Raw genomic sequence first — 16,625 nt, forward strand, 5'->3', positions numbered from 1 at the left:
CTTCCACGCCCTCTGCTCCTCCCACTGCTTCTCCTCAGGTTCAGGTCACCTGCAGCAGAACCGTCGTCCAACCCACATAGTCACACCTTAACCTCAATTCTCCTCATCATCTCCTTCCTTTTTTTCCACTCCTCCCCCTCCGTGTCTTCTCCTCCATCCCCTCCTGTCCTCCCCCCCCCCCCGTAGGATGGCGACGGCGGCGGCTGCAACGGCGTCTCGTCAACCATGATGGTCACTCAGGACTACTCGGCGCTGAAGGAGAACGAGATCTGCGTGATCCACGGCGAGACGGTGCAGATCCTGGCCACCAACCAGCAGAACATGTACCTCGTCTACCGGTCGGCCAACATCCAGTCGCCGGCCGCCGAGGGCTGGGTGCCGGGACACGTCCTGGGCCCGCCCACAAAGCCCATAAAAGACTCCGCCTCCACGTCGTCCTTCCCGGCGGCGGTGGCCGACGCCCACAACATCAAGTAAGTCCAGCAGACAGACAGACAGACAGACAGATGCACGCTGCGCCAGAACTCTGCCTCTCCTAACTCCTTCTCCCCCCTCCCTTTAAAAACAAACTTTGGGACCTCACATGATTTTGTTTTTTTTTTGTTTTTTTGGGGGTGTTTTAACTCCTGACCCGGAGCTAAAAAACAAACGGTACCAGACGTCTCACTGTCCGTCTAAAGCTGCTTCAGAGGCAGTTTTATCTCCGTGAAAATGGATTTCAGGCTCACACATGAACTACAACACACACACACACACGTTAACGCAGAAACTCACATGGAGCTAAACCCAGACTCTTATTTCAGTTCCTAACACCCGGCTTTTTCTTTATTTTTCTACTTTTTTCCTGTGTTTTTTTTCTTTTTGAAAAAGACTCAAAATAGCTCACCTGGGGCATTCAGGTGGACTCCGCCCCCTTTTTCTCCTGCACGGAGAAGATTCATTTTGTTGTCTGTGGCAATCTATTTCCTCTTGTTGTTGTTTGTTATTGTTCCTTTTTTTTTCTGCCTTGTAATTATTATTATTATTATTATTATTATTATTTTTATTTTACAGACAAAGTCGATTTTGTTTATATTGTGTCGGCAGTCACTGTACAAAGTTTTTGGTTTTTTTTGTCCCCCGACTGAGGCACTAGAACATTCCTGTTTAAAAATTAAAAAGAAAATAAAAATAAAAATCCCTTTTTTGCACTATTTAAGATGAAGAAAAAAAAACAAGAAAAAGAAGAATATGAATGAATGAAAGTCAGGCTGTGCAATATGTTTCATTTACTGGCGACGGTCAACATTGTGTGACTGTCGGTCGACTAATGAGAGTGATTTTAAATGTATTTTAAATATGTAAAAAATAAACCTTTTTCTCGAGCATGAGTTTAGCAAAGCGACGGTGAAGGTGAAGTTGTTTTTGTTTTGTGCGTTAGGGCCGGAGACGGCCGACAGTTTGTAGTTTTTAATATTTGTAAATAAACTACAACGGCAAAAAGTGTTCTGCCTGCTTCTGTGTGCACGGTTACACCACTAGGTGGCGCAAACAGAGAGACACTGAGCAAGTACACAGGAAACATGATTTACTTGACTTATTTATGAAGATTAGAGGTAGAAATACAAGATTTAAAAACCCAAAAAACTGCACTTTTTTCCCCCCGTATGTTTAATTTAAGCCTTTTTTTTTGTATTTGTTCTTATTGTAGTGACATTTTAATTTGCTGTTTTCTTTGAGTTTTACTAACCTCAACAGTCTGACTCTCCACAGAAGCTTCACACATCATTTAACTGGGATGAAAAATGAGTATCCACTAAATACTCTTGCACCTAAAGGTCACACACACACACACACAACTACACGATGAGTGTTTTCTCTGATAAAATAAACTTTAAAAGGAGCAAAAAAGACTAATTTTTAACAAATGAAGAATTTAACGTGGTTTTATAGATGAAAAAATATCATTTATCTATACAAAATGTTAATATCAGTGTTTTTGTGCTGAATTTGAATGTTTCTCTCCCTCTCTCTTTAAATAAGACCAGAGTCTTTCAGTTCATCCTCTCCCATATAATCTTATAATCTTAATTTACCGGAAGAGTCTGGCTACAGCTTCAGGCAACAACAACACAACAACATGCACATGTGCTCATATTTACATTTACAGGAAAAGGTTTATTTAAATGTAGTTAAGGAGAAATGTAAGTTCAGAGTTTGATGCTTTCTCTCAATAGTGATGGATTTTTCTACCTCAAATACCTCAAATTCGATTTATTTCAATTACAATTACAATTTTTATGTTAAAGTGTTTTAAAATATTAAATTATCATGAAACACTAAATAAAAAACATTTAATAGTGTATTTGATACGTTAAAATCTAAAAATCCAGTTGATAATTGGATTATTTGACTGAATTTACTGCAACATGAAAAATGCAACAAGATCAGACTCATCCATAAATGGTCCTATATGACATGTAATGTAGTGTAACGGCACTGGAACAGAATAGAAATTAACATAAAACACTGCCTTTATCTCACAATTCTGAAGGGAAATTTACATTTATTAACATATAATAACTAAAAAATATACATTATTCACATGTAATAACAAAAAATATACATTATTCACATGCAATAACTAAAAATATACATTATCCACATGTAATAACTAAAAATATACATTATTAAAATCTAATTACTAAAATACATTTATTGTTATTTATTAACTGTTGTAAACTATGTTTATTACTACATGGTAGTACAGTAAGTAGTTGTCACTTATCTACAGTACAGTATCTACATAGTGAAGTATATTTACAGTATTTTCTTTTGTTTTACATAATCTAAATCACTCCTTAACAAAACAAGAAACAAATATTAATACAATTCCTCCTCATATAAAATGAAGAAAATTTAAATATAGTTGTTAAAGAATGACATTTTTATTGTGAAATTGCAAAGTAAGTGAGGTAATTAACTTTACTTCCTGTTTAAATTACATAAATAATCCCTGTATCACCATGACATCACATGACATCACAAACAGTAAGTCCAGGCTCCCTGCAGCCAGACTAACCTGGACACGCCCACTGAGCTTCTCTCTGATTGGCTGGTTTGACGTTTCTCGTTCCTGTTGCCGTGCAGGAAGTCTCTGTCGTGGAACACGCTGCGCGCCAGGAAGCGCGCCGAGGCCAAGGACGCCGGCTCGCTGGGGGTCGCGAGGGGTCACGAGAATGGCCTCCTGCGTAAGGCCAAAGAAATCACGCCCCCTCCCCCTCTGGCCTCTGCCGCCGCCACGGGGTCAAAGGGCAAAGTGAGTAAACGCAGGCCGACGGCGCACGCTGGTGATGTCATTTATATATATTATATGTGTGCCTCAAAAAACCCGCCCCCGCCCCCCCACTCGGCTCCGCCTGCTCCGTTTGGATTTTATTTTGAAATTCCTAACCCGAGTGTGTGTGTGAGCATGTGTTTGTGTTTGTTCAAACCTGCAAACACACACACACCTTTTTTATGTGTTTTTTTTGTTATCCAGCAGTGATTCTCAACCTGGATTAAATTAGGATTGAACCTGTAACTGTTGAGTTCAGAGACGTGATGCAATCATGGACACCCATCACCCCACACACACACACACACACACACACACAGAGCAAGTCATTTTTGCCCAAATGGACAAAAAATTAATCTGTTTAAACTAAAAACCTAGTTTGTCATTTTTAAATATAAACAAACGCCGGTTCCGTTCAAACTGTTTGTCACATGACTTCATACGATGCTGATTTAGCCTGTCGAACTCATGTCACCCGGTGACATGCCCACGCACTGCACACAGGAAGTGGTTAGTTTTATGACAAAAGAAACAGAGGTGTCACCCCCCCGGAAATCCAGTTTGTGTGACTACTTCCTGTTAGCACAAATGATGAAACAACCACTAGCATCTGTTTATTTTGTAAAAATCGAACATTATTTTATGTAAAATAGCTAAAACTACAAAAAAGTAGCCCCACTTTGAATTCTACTGCTCAGAAAAACTGGGATAAACTTGTCTCCGCCCGCCTCTGCTGTGCTGCTGTATGCACTTAAACGCTCCCTCTGTCAGGTCTGATAGTTTTGTGTGACAGAGTCTGTTTACAGATGAAGGACGTAGCAAATAAATAACGTTACGTCACGTCTGTTTGCAAAGAGTAATATCAACTACAATACTTTATAAAAACGTCTTTTCCAGGAGGTTAAGGCACGGTGGTGAACTGGTTGAGAACGCTGCACGTGTTTTGTTTTTATTTAAATATTTGAGTTTCATTTTTAACCCCGAGATCCTCGACTGCACTGAGTGAAAAATAAACTTATTTTTTTGTGTTTGGTGGTTGTTGTTTTTTCTCCTCCCTCTCTGTGCATGAGTAGACGTTACGTAGATCCCAGTGATTTAATCGTTTAACGACAGTTTGATTTTCACTTTTTGTTGTTGTTGTTTTTGCAGTGAACTAACATGTCGATTATTTTCAACACAACATTGTCTGCAGACTGTAAGAAAAAACATGGGAAATGGGAAAATGTGACGTCCAAGCTCATATGACTGTTGTTTAGTGGTGTTTTCTCAGGTGGTTCTTGGTACAAAGGGTTTGAGAACGTCTAAGACAAAGATGTTTTTTTGGAATTCTAAAGGTCACATGAAAGATTGTGAATCTTGTGTGCTTCTTTTTAATTAGCACAGCTAAATAGTCTTTGTTCCTATTTGCAGGAATGTAGAGCTGAAACAATTACTAAATCAATCGTCAACTATTTTGATAATCGATGAATCGCTTTGAAGATTTCTGATTGTTTCAGCTTCTTAAATGTGAATATTTTCTGTTTTCTTTGCTCATCATTTCCAGGTTTGACAAACACTGATGGACATTTTCTGACATTTTATGAACCAAACGATGATTAAATAGTTGCAGCTCTAGTTTTCAGTACAGTCCATGTGTCACCACGTCAACGTTCCTACTGGAAACACAGTCCGTGGTGTTTAGAAACTAGTGCTGACTGAGCCAGAGCAAAGAAAGGGAAATCATTTTTTATCATTTTATCTTTTTTTTTTTTTTCATTTTAACTAAAACTAAATGTCTTACGTGATAGAATTTCTCCACTGGTGATCAGAACAACTTTCTTCAATTTGTTTTAAGGGGAAATTAGAGTTTGAAAATGTCCAAAATTCACAGGTTATTTGTTAACTGTTCTCGAAAAGACAAATGTATACAGCATAATGTTTGTCTTATTTTTGAATAGTTAAAACGATATTTTTAAGTTGCTTTATTGTCATAAATGTGACTTAAGACTTTCATTCATATGGAAAAGTTCCCTTGACTTTACAGATAAAGAGTTAATGCTGATGTAATAACATACTTCACCACAGCAGCAGAGTTGGTTGTTTGCTGCTTCATAAAAAACACTGATACAAACTCTTAAGGTGAAAATATGAAGATAAAGAGTCTGAAAAAACCACTGCTGAGAAATAAAGTTGCTGTTTGATTTATTTTATTACAAAAAGAACAAAAACCACGTCAGCTCTGCGGTGAGTATCAGCCACGGTGACACGAGGAAAAACATCAGGAGAGTTAATAACATCCCTTTGTCCTCTTCCTCACTGTTATTGCCTTTTTCTATCGTCATACCAATTTCTCCTCTTCATCTCTCTCTTCCTTTTTTTAACCATGATTTTTGTCCCTATTCGCTTTCCGTACCTTTCTGCCGCCATTTCCCCCGCGTCTCCTCCTGCACCAGGACGTCCACACTTCAGACGAGTCCGACTGTGACGACGACCTCGACCCAAAGACGGGCATGGAGGTACACGAGCCGCAGTCTGTCAACTCAAATGTGTCTATTTTTAATATAATGACAAATAACAACAGTACGACAGGAAATGACGCAGCTGGACACTTTCATGTGTTCACAACTGAACTCATCATTCTTGTTTTGCAGCTTCTGAACCCAAACTTCATCCAGGAAGGTAAGAAACCAGAGAGGAAACCACAAAATAAACCACTGTAGTGCAGATCAAATGTGGATTTTAAAGCTTCTATATATATATGTACGTGTGTATACATATATATATGTATATATATGTATATATATATATATATATATATATATGTATATATATATGTATATTTACATATATATATATATATATATATATTTACATATGTATATTTACATATATATATATATTTACATATATATATATATACACACAATCTTACAGTGTAAAAAGTATCAATGAGGTATAATTTAACTTAATTTTAACCAGTGTTCTAATGAAACAAAGTACAAATACTTCCTTACTGTACTTAAGTACAAAATCCATGTACCTGTACTTTATTATTTATATTTCTACTACCAACTTTTGTATTTTTACTCCACTACATTTCCCTTAACTGTCTTTGTTACTACCAAATCAAATCAGAGGAAGAAGAGTGTCTTATAGACTTAGGAGAGCCAGGAATTTAACGCACAACTTTCCAGTTGAAAGACAACTTGCCCTACCACTGAGCCTAACTCCTCACTTTTTTTTAAAATAATTTTACTTTTACTTCTAAAACTTAAGTACATTTTATATCAGAAAATTACTTTTAAATACCTAATTACAGTAACTGTCAAAATGTAAGACTTTTACTTAAGTAATATTATAAAATAAGTGACTTCAACAAAGTCATTTTCTGGTAACTTACTTCAAGTATCGCCTTTATAGTACTTTATACAAGACTGGTTTCAACTGGCAAAGTGAAATACTGATTCATTTCATTCTTTCATATTTAAGTCGATTTAATAATTAAGTGACAATGACTTCTTGCTCAAATCCTTTAAAACAAGTGTGTCAAGGTTTCATGTATTTAACAGGTTAAGGTGGTTTAATTTTCATTCATATTTTGACATTATTAAAGGTTGTTAAAAGGCCAAAAAAAAAAGGTAAAAGTAAAATATTTACCGTAGCACTTTTTAAAGGACTCCGATGAATGGTCACATCGTAAAGACCTGCCAATGTCAGTGGGTCAAAGGTTACTTAGGTCCACGCTCCTTTGTTGTGATTTGAAAACTTGAGTTTTCCGAGTAAGTAACATGCATCCACATGGAAACGGAAAATTTGACATTTGACGATCTTTTTCTTTGTCGTATTTAAAAACTGTCTCCAACAAACACTGTAGTACTTATGCCAGGCCTGTATGTGGCGCTGTGTACAATCCTTTCCCCTTAAAACGTCTTTTTTTCTCCTTAAAACATAAATATTACACTTTTTTTTTAACAGTGTACATGAATTGAACAGCATTTAGTCATAGATGAATCCAGTCTGCAGCTACAGCGCCCCCTGGTGTGTAGCATTACTGTATGTGTGTTGTTTTGTGTGCAGTGGCTCCAGAGTTCCTCGTCCCTCTGTCAGACGTGGCGTGTGCGTTCGGGGAGACGGTCGTCCTCTGCTGCAAAGTGTGTGGTCGACCCAAACCCTCGGTGACCCTGAAAGGCCCTGACCAGAACCCGGTGACCAGCAACAACCGATTCACCATCGACATCAGGTGACAACAGCCGCTGCCGCCGCCGCCGCACCAGTGTTGTTGTTGTTGTTGTTTTCCTGGATTAGTGTTAATCCTGGTTCCTCTCTCTGTGTCTGTGTCTGTGCAGGGACACCGGTGACATCCTGCTAAAGATCTGCAACCTGATGCCTCAGGACACGGGGATCTACACCTGCGTTGCCGTTAACGACCACGGCTCCGCCTCCTCCTCCGCCTCCATTAAAGTCCAAGGTGACAGCGCATGGATTTAAAGTATCATTTAAACCATTTTAAAGCACCAAACCTGATTTTGAAATTTTAGTTTTAAAAACGCCTACAGTCATTTTTTTGTGTGTGTGTGTGTGTGTTATTTATTATTTATGTGTGTCATTCGCAGGTATCCCAGCAGCCCCGGGGCGGCCCGTGGCACAGGAAGCCAGCAGCACGGCAGTGATGGTCCACTGGCCTCCTCCTGCTTCATCTGCTCACTGTGCTGTGAGCAGCTACACTGTGGAGTACAGACAGGAAGGTGTGTGTGTGTGGGGGGGGGGGTCTTGTTTTCCTCGAAAAGTCCCCATAACATAAAAGATTAAATTTTTAAGGTCGACGACATGTTGTAGGATGAGGTTAAGGTTAGTTTCAGGCCAGTAGGAAATAAATGTAATGTCCTCTGAAGTCATGTGAAACCAGCTAGGAATTATTGAATGAAGTATGTTTACCTCCACGACACTAGGTGGCGATATACTTTATCTAGTTTTCAAGTTTAGCTGGTGATTTAGAGCCTTGAGTGTCTTCCTGTCGTCCTGTAATTCAAAATTATTAAATGATTTAATCGAACAGACCCTGATTTGTTTTACCCATGTGCTAAGTGGGGCTACTTCCTGTCAAAACAGGCTACTTCCTGTCATCAAATTTCTGTTTTTTTTCAATAAAATAAAGTTATATTTCATTTTAGTAGTTATTCTTAAATACACAGGGTTAGGGTTTGCGTCTTTCATTTTATGGCAGGTGGTAACCACAACTTTCGTTAAACAAAAGTGGCACTACTTCCTGTCAAAACAGGCTACTTCCTGTTGTCAAATTAACATTAGTTTTAGGCATTTCTTAAGTAAAATAAAGTTATGTTTCATTCTAGTAGTTTTTATTGAAAACACAGGGTCAGGATAAAGGTTTGCTTCTTTCATTTTATGGCTTTTTGTCACACACGTGGAACAAATCATGGTTTTCAGAAATTCCAGGCTAGCTGCAGTCTGACTTAACATGCATATATATATATATATACATCTCAAATAGTAATTTGACTTCCAACTGTATTATTTCAGTGTGTTATTCCAGTTTTGAGAAATATATTATAAAAGTCCAGTTTTACGACACATTTTGTCTAATTTTGTCACTTTTACAATGTTTTTTAATGAATTGGAGGCAGAAACATGCAGCTGTGCCTTGTGTTTATTGAATAATTTGCTGATTATGTGATTTTATATCGCACTCTGTGTAGTTCATGTATATTTTAAGTCATTTTAATGTATATTGTATTGAATTGAATTGAATTTGTTTGTGTATGCTGTTTGCTTCAGTTGTTGTATCTGTGCCTTCACCTACAGTATAGTATATATACTCACTTCGTCTCTCTCTGCGCAGATTCGTTGCTATGGGAACAGGTGGTCAGCAGCAGGGAGGAGTGCGTCCAGATTGACGCCCTGATTCCCGGTGGTCATTATCAGTTCAGGGTGCGAGCCTCCAACCGCTGGGGGCTGGGGCCGCCATCCGAGGCCTCCAACATGGTCACACTGCCCAACAGCAGTAAGTCTGCAGACTCATGTACACTCAGAGAAGGTTTTTAATGACAAAAATAGCTAAATAAGACTTAAACAATGAACATTAGCGTTTATCTTAGCATTAAAAAGGTGGGAAACAGCTTGTCCAGTGGGAAAAAATACACCAACCAACGTTTACAGTGGGATAGATATTGTTATCAATCACTAATTAAAGTAAAGTGGTCTCTGTTGTTCCAGACTCAGGATATGATGGAACAGGAATCCAGTGGAAAGACAACTTTGACTCGACCTTCTCTGAGATCTGTGAGATTGGAAGGTAATGGTGCCTTAGATTATTTATTTTTTTTAGTGAATTTTTCTTGTGTCTTTTCTTATATTTATGTCTTTTTCCGTTTATTTTTAACCAGGGGACGATTTTCAGTGGTGAGAAAGTGTCTCAACAAGTCTACAAAGAAAGAGGTAGAACCTTCATCCACGTGAATAATATTCATGTTTAAATTAGCTCCTTGTTGTTAAATGATAATGAGAATTTATATATTTAGGTTTCGTGGCATAAAAAATATATGATGTGTTTTCATTGATATACACTTAATAAAAATTTGTATTTGCATTTTATGAATTTAACATTGTATTATTTAAATGAAGTGTCAGAAGGCATTTACAAATAAAATGTATTCTTATTATTATTGTTATCATAATCATAATTTTTGTTAAATCTACTGTTTTTAAATGTACTGAGGGTAAAGCTTGACTTTATAAACCTAGTTTTCCAAAATATGACCAAATTATGAAGATTAAGTGAGTATTTATTAATTTATTGGTAATTATATAAATTTCAGTTTTAGTTTACAAGTATGTACATATATATATATATATATATATATATATATATATATATATATATATATATATATATACATATATACAGTATTTAAGTGTCTTTTCAGGGTATCTGCATTTCTAAAGTCAATAATTAAGTTAGTATATCTCTATCATGTATATTTTTTTAAGTTTCATTGTCTTCTTCTTTTACATTAAAACCCATTTTATCTCTTTTATTTTTTATTTTTAGGTCGCAGTGAAGTTCGTGAGTAAGAAGATGCAGAAGAAGGAGCAGGCGGCTCACGAGGCCGACATTCTCCAGCACGTGCAGAACCACCAGCTGGTGGCGCTGTTGGACACATATGAGTCCCCCACCTCTCTGATGCTGGTCCTGGAGCTGTAAGTGTGAGCCTGAATAAAGAGCGACAGAGACCAGAGACTTTCTCTCAGGCTGTGTTTGTTTCTTAAAGATGAGGTAGGCCCAAGACGGGAGACTTTGACCAATCACAGGACAGTTTAGAGAAAGACTGTGCTGCTATTGGCTGTTCACACATCCCCTCCAGTCATGGCAGCAACTGCCTATGCTGCAAAGCAACCTTAAAAAAACAGAGAATCTAAAAGAGAGTTGTACAATAAACAAGTGTCAGAGCGGGTTCAGATTGTGAAACACCTATCACCGGGTGGTCAAACTGGCTTGACACCCCTGCTAACGTCCGTCTAAATGTGAGTTAATCTGTGCGTTCCCAGGCTGGAGGATGGTCGACTCCTCGACTACCTTGTTGCCCACGACGAGCTGATGGAGGAGAAGGTGGCGTTCTTCATCCGGGAGACGCTGGAGGCCGTGCAACACCTGCACACCTGCAGGGTAGCACATCTGGATCTCAAGGTCAGAGACACCACCAACAACAACAACAACTCAAGACTCACCCATGATCCCTGTGTAACTTTCAAGTTACATGGTATTTTAGACAAACGCTCCCTCAGTCAGGTCTGATAGTCTTGCCTGACAGATGAAGGACACAGCATACAGATTATTTTCCATAATTTCCATCAACAACAACAAAGATAAATGACTAAAGTTGTAATTTTCCGCTTCTCTTTCCTGCAGCCTGAGAACATCATGGTGGACCTCCACGCTCCCACGCCGTGCGTCAAACTCGTCGACCTCGGCGACGCCGTGCAGCTGTCCGTGCACCGCCGCTACGTCCACCTGCTGCTCGGGAACCCGGAGTTCGCCGCGCCGGAGCTCATCCGCGGGACGCCGGTCTCCGTGGCGACAGACGTGTGGAGCGTCGGCGTGCTGGCGTACGTCCTGCTCAGCGGCGTCTCGCCGTTCCTGGACGAGTCGCCCGAGGAGACGTGCGTCAACATCTGCCGCCTGGACTTCTGCTTCCCGGACGAGTACTTCCGCGACGTGAGCCAGGCGGCGAGGGACTTTGTGTCGTCGGTGCTGCAGCAGGATCAGCGCAAGAGGCCGAGCGCCACTTCCTGTCTGCAGCACCCGTGGGTGGGTCGAGGGGGCGCGCACGGCGGCGAGTACTCCAAGACGCCCCTGGACACGACGCGACTGGGCGCGTTCATCGACCGCAGAAGACAGCTGCACGACATCAGGCCCATCACCAATATCAAAGGGCTGGTGAGCAGCAGCATGGGCAACACACTGTGAAGAAGACGACATCAATGAAAAAATCCACCTGTGACCACCAGTGTACCAATAATAACACTATAATAATATATTTTAGGCTTTTAATTATCTCAATTATTTATTAATGTGCGAGTGGGAAAAGGTTTTGTCGCCCGTGGTGCGAGATTTAGGCCACTTTGGTTCAAACCCATACGTAAATACAATAAATAATGTCATTTTATGGTTTGACAACATTTACTCGTCAACCAAAAATGTAATGAAATTCATTTATTGGCCAGATTGTCCTGGATGTCCCATTAAAATCCCAAAGAACTAACTCAAATTTGAGAAAACGACCACTGTGAGCAAAACATGACGGAGAATAATATTTGGTTTTATTTACATTAAGAGGGTTTATTTTTACAGAACAAAAAAGAAAAACAACAAAAAACATATATTTGTTAATAATCCCAAAGTCGAGTCAATCCCAGTCTTACTCCACAAGACACGATATTCCAGCTCAGGGACATAAGACGACCGACCAATGACATGAGCATATTATTATCAGCGACGTATGAATCTATAACTTGAGCATAAGTTTGTTCAAGTTCGTTTGACCGGCGACTGATAGCAAAGATTCGGTGCTTAGCTAAAAATGTGTTTACACTGTGACGGTATAATGTTTGCATGGTCATCATCTCTGAGTTCATTTAAAGCTGCTGGGAGTTAATAAACCTGTTAATAATCCACGTTAAAAGACCCAGTGTGTAGAGATTGAGTGGCATCTAGTGGTAAAGCTGCATATTGCAACTGACAGAATCACAATTGTCTTCACCCTCGTGTTCAAAAATCAAATTGGCTCAAAGAAAATTCAAAGCATAGTGAATAGCCACCAGGGGGCGACACTGTTGGATGTAATAAAAGAACTTAGTTTGAATGTAGCTGTGGGAAAATTAGCTTCTACTTCGCACTTGATTTAATATCCTTAATATCTAAATTGCTAGTTTCAGGATTTTTTTTAGGGCTTCAGCTAACGATTCTTTTCATAATCGATTAATCAGTTGATTATTCTCCGAATTAATTGAGTACTTCAGTACTTTAAATCAGTGTTTTTAAAAACCTGGAAATGATGATGTTCTCAAAAGTTGTTTTTGTTTTGTCCACAATCCAAAATAATTCAGTTTTGATGACATGACTCCAGGAGCAAAGAAACCAGAAACTTTTCACATTTAAGAAGCTGAAAAATCAGAAAACGTGTCTTAATAATGCAAAAAAAAACAACCTCAAACTGATTAATCGATGACTAAAATACTTAAATAGTTCATTGATTAATCAAGTAATGCAGCCCTATTTTCTTTTATTTGTAAATTATGCTCCCATTTAGAAAAACAATCATTTTTACAGTAACAAAAACACAGTAGTTTTGTAATATTACATGAATAATGACTATAAATATTTAATTTCTGTTGATAGACAGCCCCTAATTCTACACACAGGACCTTTTTAAATAGGGTATAGCGTTAGCAGGAATGCTAACAGCAGCAACAAACAGGAAGTTAGCAAAAAGTTAGCTGAAAAGAAGATGATGTCGCTAACAGCATCTTTGAGATTACATATTGAGGATTAATTAGATTCATGAATGTCAGTGGGGAATCTGATTTAAAAAAAACCAAGGTAGTTTTATAAGAGTCGTTAAAGTAAAACTTAAATCCTTAAACTTTGGTTCTGTATCGCTAGGTGCTAGCATAGCCACGGTTTAGTGCCCTGCTCATTTTTTTCCCTTGGGATTGTCGGTGTATTTTTACTAGACTGTAGATTAAGTGTTAAAGAAATTAAGAATGAATTAGGAGTAGGAAGTTCTGTCGAAAATCTTCGTGTGTCTGAATTTCTATGTTTTGTTAGTTGTCTGTTTGGTCACTGGTGGGGAATTTTGTTCTTCGCACAGGAAAAAAAAAACTGCGACGAGGAAGAAGACGGGACTTGAAACTGAATCCACCTCTGTTTATTTTTCATTGAGTGAATGCGACGGCCGACAAACACCCCTGATATCACATATATATATTTTTTAATTTATTGAATGTTTATTTATTTATTTATTTATTTTATTTCAGGAGGTTGAGAGAATGAGGTGACGTGGACGCAGAGCCGAACTGAAGTCACCGAGCAGTCGCTAAATATTGACTGAGTTTACATCAGATCTGCTGGACTTAACTGGGCCAATCAGGACTAAAAAGGGACGTTGCAGAGTCGTCGTCCTGCTGTTGGAAACACAGGATTTTTGAACTTTGAATTCTGTTTGAATGGTAATTTGTTTGTATCACTGTTTACAAAAAGAAAACTCTTGCTTAGGTAGTTTGCAGACGAGTAGAATAATCAGGGAAAAACCTGCATGTAAAAATCACCAGGGATCCGTTGAGACGAGTTTCTAGAGCAGACACCTGGATCAAAGTTGGAGGAAAAAAAACAAAACAGCGTGACAAATCACCACCTGTGGTGTTGTTGTCTCTGGTTGTGTTTGGCTTGTAAATTAGCTCACGTTTGCTGACAGAAGAGTCTGTTTTACTGTCTCTGTTTCTACCGATGAATGTAGAATGTGTTCTGCCGTCATAGGTGCTGTTCTTTCTCTGCTTTGACTAACTGGGCTCATAACCTGCTTCTCTGAAAACCCACGTCGACCAGTAAAGACTCGCTCATGCTCAACATTACACTGTAAAAAAAAAAAAAAAAACATTGTGTCCATATATTGATTTTTTTATTGAGTTTGAGCCATTTTTCTGTCCATATTCTGTGAAGGCTTGCGTTTACAGATGAAACAGCAGCAGTACCGTCAGTCAACAAGGGGGGGCAGCGTAGGAGTTCAAGGGAGATGACGAGGAAGAGTGGTGGAACTTCTGGAAAGGTACAAATGTATAAACATGAATTGGTGAAGCTTGAAGTAGCTTGAATCTTTCTCTCCTCACCCCTTCACTTCCAAGTGTTTGTGTTAAAGTTAAAATCAGGACATTTGGCCATTGTGGGCCTCCGTAGAGCACCTCCATTTCCTTTGTTGTCAGAATTTCTCTTCTCTCTGCTGCCCCCTAGTGCTCAACCGTAAAGGATGCAAGGAAGTATGCTGGCAGTGATGGTTAAATCTTTTAGAAACAGCTAAATAAGATTTAGTTTAACACCCAATCAGATTTAGGACCAGGTCCACGATGAAATACTGGTAGCAGTGTTAAAGAAACTCAAAGTAATTACATTTTAATACTATTCCAGAGTGTTTTTGTTCTTAATCGGATTTAGTATTAAAATAAGTTTGTTTTTTTTAGTGGTAAACTAGCGTTAAACAGAAAAACTAACCTCACAGAAGGAACCACCAGGGACGCCTCGTGTCTTCTTTTATTTCTTGGAACTAAACAGCCACAAACGAATAATGATAATAATCATCCTGGGTGAATGAAGGAATGAGCCGTTTAGAGGAAATGATTTTCAGGTTGATTTAGTGATTGGATGTTAATTTGTCAGGCGCTGGAAGAGCAGATGACTGTGGAGCAGCTGATTCCAGTCTATTGTGACTGTGTTTCTGGTGCCGAGCGAATGTCACGCTCCCATTTTCCCCCTTAACTTATTTCACAGCTTCATCATAAACTTTTTTCTTTTTTTTTCATGTCAAATCCTCACCATTCAGAACAACAACACAACAACAGTGGTTACATGTATGGAGAGCCAAATGGTTCATAATTACAAAAATGTATATACAGTATAAATATATATATATATATACATATGTGTGTATATATATACATATATATGTATGTGTGTATATATATATATATATATATATTTATATACATAAATGTGTATGTGTATGTATTTATGTAGTGCTTAAATTTATTGGACAACCTGTCATAAAAAAGAAAACGTAAATATTTCAGAAATCTTTCAAATACTTTTTTTATTTAAAAATGTTAAACATTTTGTTATTATTATTTATTTATTTATTTTTATAGCCAAATTTGAGCTGACTCACTGGGCTTCTTCTCTGAGAATATATATATATACATATATATATGTATATATACATCAGTTTGGAAAATTAAAATAACTAAGAGTTAAATAGAAATTACACAAGATGAGGTTTTGCTATCGTCAAAAAAGTAGACGTAAGTAAGTTACATCTAATAATATTCAATATGCCAGGTTAATAAAATAAAACTGAAAATGATAGAAATGATAGAACAAATAAAATAAAAGACAAATACAACAAATATTTAAAAATAAAAAGCAAATAAAACAAATAAGAAGTATTAACTTACATCAGAAGCAAATACAGCTGATACATGAAACATTTAGTCTGTATTTATTTATTTATTGATACACATAGTCTATCATTTTTGTAATTTTGATCACCATGGGCTTCCATACATCACCCACAATCATCAAAACCCTTAAGTTTACACTTAAATAAAAAGGGTTACCCGCTTCATCAGCAACACAAAGGACAAGGACCTGACCTTTGTTTCCAAGTAAATCACATGACCACACTCCAGTGCTTTGTTTGCCACATGACGCGTGGATCTTAATCTACATTTCACCCTTTAGTTCTCAGGGTCTTTGTGAGACAAAGGGAATAATCCAGCCTTTAAATCGCTGCCGAATGTTAAAGATTGACTGAGGTCTGTATTTCTGTCTTATTAAACTTCATCTGCAACTTTTTTATTTTTATTTTACTATGAAACTGTTGTTTTGACAGCATGTAAATGGTCTACAGGAGGAAATATTCAAAGTTTTATAATAAAGTAGTGTCTAGTGAACTAGTGATGTCTTAAGAGTGAAAATATCTGCAACTAATCTGTGCATTATTTTCTCAAGTAATTCAAATTATTTTGTGTAGAAAATGGTGGAAAATAT

The 16,625-nt window shown here is 37.9% G+C and overlaps 1 protein-coding gene across 4 annotated transcripts in view; it reads left to right on the forward strand.

Moving 5' to 3' along the window:
* Nucleotides 1-15,471, forward strand: part of kalrna (kalirin RhoGEF kinase a) — a 158,018-nt gene extending 142,547 nt beyond the window's left edge. Inside the window, exons 56-68 of one of the 4 annotated variants that reach the window (XM_058612333.1) lie at nt 187-473; nt 3,130-3,298; nt 5,749-5,811; nt 5,947-5,974; nt 7,373-7,535; nt 7,642-7,763; nt 7,909-8,040; nt 9,153-9,314; nt 9,527-9,605; nt 9,697-9,748; nt 10,362-10,510; nt 10,859-10,997; nt 11,220-15,471. In XM_058612333.1, the coding sequence (XP_058468316.1) occupies nt 187-473; nt 3,130-3,298; nt 5,749-5,811; nt 5,947-5,974; nt 7,373-7,535; nt 7,642-7,763; nt 7,909-8,040; nt 9,153-9,314; nt 9,527-9,605; nt 9,697-9,748; nt 10,362-10,510; nt 10,859-10,997; nt 11,220-11,777 (2,103 nt within the window). In that variant the 3' untranslated portion in view covers nt 11,778-15,471. Of the gene's footprint in view, nt 1-38; nt 163-186; nt 474-3,129; nt 3,299-5,748; nt 5,812-5,946; nt 5,975-7,372; nt 7,536-7,641; nt 7,764-7,908; nt 8,041-9,152; nt 9,315-9,526; nt 9,606-9,696; nt 9,749-10,361; nt 10,532-10,858; nt 10,998-11,219 lie in introns of those variants that run through there. The other 3 variants (XM_058612330.1, XM_058612331.1, XM_058612332.1) reach the window with 3 other exon arrangements.
* Nucleotides 15,472-16,625: the final 1,154 nt, after the last annotated feature.

The sequence above is a fragment of the Solea solea genome, chromosome 2 (assembly GCF_958295425.1).
Source record: "Solea solea chromosome 2, fSolSol10.1, whole genome shotgun sequence".
Taxonomy (NCBI): domain Eukaryota; kingdom Metazoa; phylum Chordata; class Actinopteri; order Pleuronectiformes; family Soleidae; genus Solea; species Solea solea.